Raw genomic sequence first — 5,884 nt, forward strand, 5'->3', positions numbered from 1 at the left:
TCGGAGAGCATCTGGTCCATTTCCCCTTCCCCTTTATGCTTTTATGGGGTATGTGTACACCTCTTGGCTTGTAATAGATAGTGCTCGGAGAGCATCTGGTCCACTCCCCCTTCCCCTTGGTTGCTTGTTTTTGTTGCTACATGTTTAATTGCTTTATTAGGCTCTTGCATCTAGTCGAGCATGCTAAGTGCTACGTGTTACGTGTTTACGAGTGTTTGGGCATGTCTACTTGCTTTCATAGCCATGAATGAATGGAATGGATGAATGTACGTTTCCGCTAGTCCAACGCTAGTCGGAATTCATAGAATGGGCTAGTCCAACGCTAGACCCTTAGGGATTTCCCTTTCGTTAGTGCATATTTGCATGTTCACTACATGTCATGCATTTTTCTTAGTTTTATCATTTGGCATGCACCTCGAACCCCTTTCCCCTCATTTTAGGTTCTGCATCCCATGCTAGCTATAGGGTTCATTTTGCTTGAATGTCCCCTTCTGATAAGGGAGACGAGCGAGTGTGGCTATTCGATAGCCTTAGCACGCTAGTTTTGCCTTCTAATCAAAGGGAAAATCAAAGTCGAAAGTTAGGAGTCAACCCCCGTACCCGTCTTGCTTGCATTCCCTAGGCTCATGCATTCTACATTCACTCTATCATTCTATACCCTCATTACACTTTTATTTTCTCCTCCTACTTTCACACATGCACCTTCATATCCCTTCCCTTGCACACAAACACTTGGATTTTTCACACAATTTCACACGAGCACCTTTTCATACATCTGCACACAAACACTTGGATTTTTTTTACAATTTCACACAAGCACTTTTATACAATTTTGCACACTTGCACACTTGAGTCTCATTTGCATTAATCGACCTCTATGAGGTGTTCCTTTGTTGGCCGCCACAATTCATGTGGTTTGGGACCAAAAGCCTCACAAGAGACATCGTAGAATTTAGGATTGCATTTTTCTTTCCGTTTTTGCATTCACATAGTCATATCCAACGTGCGAACATACATTGGGTAGAAAACTAGGAAAGGAAAGGTTAAGTCGCGCAACTAGCCTTGGCTAGGTCAAAGGGGTGCCTTGGATTCTATCCTTGCCTTCCCCTTTGTCAAACGTGACTCCCGAACCTTTTTCTTTGTTTTACGTAGACTAGGAGTCGTTTTAAAAAGGGTTTATTATTACTTGACTTTAAAACTCATTTTTAGGTGACTTGGTACACCTTAAATCATTACCAAGTGGCGACTCCAAACTTTTCATTTCAAAACCCTTTTTAAAACTATTTTTGGGTCGAATCGTCGCTTTTTCAAGTCCCATATTAGACCCATATCTTTTTCAACTCACAAAAATCATTTTCCAATCAAAATTCAATCAAAAACATCTTTCTCAAACAATTTATTTTTCTTATCGAAAAAGTGGGGCGCGACACTATTAACGTAAACTGCAAGAGAGGTTTCTAAAATTATCTCTAGCCAAAAGTGCGAGAATATACCATTTTACAAATTTGAGGGTGCAAAGGGATGTACTTAATAGTTGGAGGGTTAAAAGTTGACCAACTTAATATTTGAAGATATTCCAAATTTTTTATCCAATTAAATTATACTTACAAATCAAATAGATATGGATTTATAATCCTCAGACTTTTAACTCCTTTTATTAATAAAATAATTTATATTTTTATAAAATAAAATAAAATTTTAGTTGATTAAATGAGTGTTTCTTTGAATCGTAAGTACATTCAACAGATTAATAAATTTAGTAATTTATTAATTAATTAATACCTCTTTAAATTAATAAAATTTGCATGGTCCCAAAATTATTAATTTATAAAAGTTTTACTGTATATCTAAATCCGCTGGTGCTTGTATTTTAAATTTACAACTTATCATCAGCTTTGAATTATATATTACAAAGTACAAAAGTATGTCGAAGTAAATGCTAAAAATCATATTTTTTTTCTATCTTAAATGCAATATTTTAGTTTGAAGACATACATTTTAATAATTTAAAGGGAAAATGAAACACATTTAGGATTTATTAGCTTAATTATAGAGAGAGAGAGAGAGAGAGAGAGAGACAAATAAAAAATCAAGAATCGCGTTCAAAACAAAAAAAAATTGTTGTGCCACAAATTTTTCCCTTTATATTAAGTATTGAAAGAGGGAATAGAATAATATGCATTTCTACTATTTATAAGAACGTTATATTCAGCTAATTCTTTTGTTTATTGCAGAAAAAAAATCGAGAATATTAACCTGATACGAGAGTGGTATAGAACTATGACCGCTAGGCAAGGCAATTTTTTTTTTTTATAAATGTTGGGCTGCCAAGAGTTGGGAATTTTTCTAAAATGCTGCCGGGCTGTCAGCCAATGTTGGGCTGCCGACTTAGGTTGGGAACTTTTGTAAAAGGCTAACGGGCTGTCAGCCCCACAACTTGCTAGGTAGGTTTTTTTTTTTCAACTTGACTAAGTCCGGCAGTTTTCCTTTCAACTTCAATTGTATAAGCTGAAATGTATAGAACTTTGGTAATATTTTTATGGGCAAAAAGTCCCAGTACTATTAGTCGGATGAACTTTTGATCCCCAAATAATTAAAAGTAAACTTTTGGCCCCCAATCTATTCAAAGTACAAAATATTAGACCTTCTGTCAAATTCAGCAGTTGATATTGACGGAAACTATGACCACGTGAGACGCATGCCGAAATTTGAAGGGCATTTTTGTCCATAAATGAGCTGTGTTCCACTCGATAAAATGGAGTGAAAAATAATTTTGACCAAATCATTTACTTTTACCAATATCTCTTCCTCTACCATTGTTGGCGATTGCTGCAACTTCCCAACTATCAACACCGTGGAAGTAGACGGTGATGCAAAATGGAGTGGAGAGCAAAGAGTGACCAAAGGCCCAGGGACCAATCACTTGGAATTTCTGCTGTGTCGGGTGTGCGTGCAATCATACGTCTTTGAAGGAGTGATATAAACAATGTTGATCCGTGTTGCAGATGGGATCGGGATGAGCCTTCAAACCTCCTTTGTTCTCTTCATAGATTATTGCCCCTAAATTCTTTCAGATGAAATTGAGTGAGCTACCATCCACCCTTGAAACCCCTAACCTCACCCACCTTTCCCATTTATATTTTGGGTAGCTTAATTTCTCGAACATCCCAAACAAACAGTCAAACTACTTGTAATCAGTGGGTGGGAGGATTCCCTCTCTAGCATCATCTTGCCAAATTCTATTCTACAAAATATCGGTCAAGCCCTATTTGCTCTTCGTCCGTATCGATCCAAAATATCATCTTGCATCCCAGCCCCTAACCCAATTTTAGCTGAATATTATCAACCTTTTTAGGCATTTCAGCAACTCCCAAAACTTGTTGATCTTTCACACTGGAATTGAATCAAACTTCTAGCTGAGATTGGAATTTCCATTGCAAAACAGTTTTATCGAGTATACTACAATAAAATATACTTTCTGATTTGGGTCTGTTGTGGGCTTCTTTCCATCTCTTCCATCGGAAAGATCGATCCCTTTTTCCCCACAGTTTTGATCCGGGCTGATCTCTGACTGCATTTGAGGTATGAATTTCCAAAGCGTGGAGGAGTTTTGGCTATTTTACATGAATCAACACTCGAAACCAGCCACTAGGTGTTGGCATTTTGTGGGCACGCTTTGTTGCTTGATATATTCAATGCTTTTCAACTGGTGGTTTGTGATCCTTGTGCCCTTGTTGGGATATGACTTGGCATGGTATAGCCATTTTTTTGTGGAAGGAAATGTTCCTGCAACTTTTGGGCATCATTTTTGGTCCCTTTTGTGTGATTTCAAGATGTTTAGATTGATGCTTACTGGTCAAATGGATAGAGAAATTAAGAGGCTCAGTAAGAGGCTAGTTCTGCAAGCTTACTAATCCTTTCGGATTTTCTATTTTACTCTTTTCTTTCGATATGGTTCACAAAACCGCATGAATTTCCCGCTGCAATGGAGTTTTTCTTTGTTCAACTCTGTTCGGGAAGAAGTCCCATTTTACCGAGTGAAACACAGTTTATTGTGGACAAAAATGCCCTTCGTATTTCAGTGTGCGTCTCACGTGATTGTAGTTTCCGTTGGTATTAACTGCTAAATTTGACAGAAGGTCTAACATTTTGTACTTTGGATAGATCGGGGGCCAAAAATTCACTTTTAATTGTTTGGGGATCAAAAGTTCATCTGGCTAATAGTTTGAGGGCCACTGGGACATTTTGCCCTATTTTTATACTCCCTCCGTCCTACTTTGATAGTTCTGTTTTCCTTTTTCGTCTGTTCCAAATTGTAGTCCACTTTCCAATTGAAGAATGTAGTTGTATTTTAATTTTTCTAAAATGCCCTTATTCAATGTTGTAGTTGTTACTATAAACCTACCCCATTTAATAAGAGTTGATTCTTTTTTTACCATCAATTCAAGTTCCCATAAAGTTGTACCATATTTAATGTGACGGTATTTTAGGAAAATAGCAATCTAAATTTACTTTTCCAACAAAGTTAACTACTTTTTCTTAAACTGTATGAAAAAAGAAATAGGACTATCAAAGTAGGACGGAGGAAGTAGTTTATTTTTTCACTAATAATTTTTATTTTTCCCCTTATCATGTAAAATAAGAGGGATGTTTTTCTCTATCTGAAAAAAATGTAGTTATGGAGATAAAATTTAACAGGATTTGTATTCTTAAGTGTACAACCGTTTGTATTATTATGTTAGGGACATTGATATGTTTAAATATTATATGTCTTGAATGATTTAGAGACAAACAGACAAATTCAAAGAAAAACGATATTAGAGATGAAGATTAAAAAGAAAGAGTCATGAGAGGATGACATTTTGCATGAAAAATGGAGAAAAGAAAGATGGATGTTTGTTCTATATAAATAAGTTATCAAAAAAGGCTAATAGAATGTGGTGGTACAATGGTTACTACATTGTCTTCTATCACAAAGGTAGTTCGAACCTTGGTAGCTGTATTTTACAAAACTTTTTTAAAAAAAAAGAGGGGAATGTTGAAAACTAGAAACCGCTGGTTCACCGGTTTTAACGGGTTTGACCGATTTTCTAATAAAGTCAACTCTAGTATAGAACCGGACCGGTGCTATGGCTGGTTCGCGGTTCAACCGATCGAACCAGTCGGTCCAATCTGATTTTCAAAACACTAAGAGAGAGAGAGAGATCAAAAATCAAGAATCGCATTGAAAACAAAAAATAATAATAATTGTTGTGCCACGATTTTTTTCTTTCTGATAAAGTCAACTCTAGTATAGAACCGGACCGGTGCTATAGCCGGTTCGCAGTTCAACCGATTGAACCGGCCGGTCCAATCTGATTTTCAAAACACTAAGAGAGAGAAAGAGATAAAAAATCAAGAATCGCATTGAAAACAAAAAATAATAATAATTGTTGTGCCACGATTTTTTTCCCTTTGTATCAAGTGTTGAAAAACAGGATAGAATAATATGCATTTCTACTATTTATAAGTACGTTATATCCGCTAATTCCTCTGTTTATTGTTGAAAAAAAAATCATGAATATTGATTTCACATGAAAATGATATAGAACTATGCCTGCCGTGCTAATTAGCTCGACAGGCAAGGCAAAATTTTTTTTTCGGCAGCCAGCTAGGAATTTTTCTAAAAAGCTGCTAAGATTGTTAGCCTGACAACCTGCTTGAATATTTTTTTTTTAAAAATATTAAGCTGCCGGGCTTAGGCTGGAAACTTTTCTCAAAGGCTGCCGGGCTGTTTGCAAGGTACTTAAAAAAAAAAAAAAAACTTGACAAAGCCTTGCAGCCTGTTTGCTTAATCAATTTTGTTAATTTAATGTACAAGCCTTAGAAAAATTTTTAGATGAAA

At 36.0% G+C, this 5,884-nt stretch overlaps 1 protein-coding gene across 1 annotated transcript; it reads left to right on the forward strand.

The window, feature by feature from the left end:
* The first annotated feature begins 3,443 nt into the window (after window positions 1-3,443).
* Window positions 3,444-3,914, forward strand: LOC113758197. Its single transcript, XM_027301150.1, has one exon. It carries the CDS (start codon window positions 3,585-3,587, stop codon window positions 3,912-3,914), a length of 330 nt encoding a protein of 109 aa, XP_027156951.1. The 5' UTR covers window positions 3,444-3,584.
* The last annotated feature ends 1,970 nt before the right edge of the window (window positions 3,915-5,884 follow it).

Source organism: Coffea eugenioides, unplaced genomic scaffold (assembly GCF_003713205.1).
Source record: "Coffea eugenioides isolate CCC68of unplaced genomic scaffold, Ceug_1.0 ScVebR1_381;HRSCAF=1052, whole genome shotgun sequence".
NCBI lineage: Eukaryota > Viridiplantae > Streptophyta > Magnoliopsida > Gentianales > Rubiaceae > Coffea > Coffea eugenioides.

Coding starts and splice junctions, on each gene's coding strand:
- LOC113758197 (XM_027301150.1), top strand. CDS start 3,585: ATGAATTTCCAAAGCGTGGAGGAGTTTTGGCTATTTTACATGAATCAA.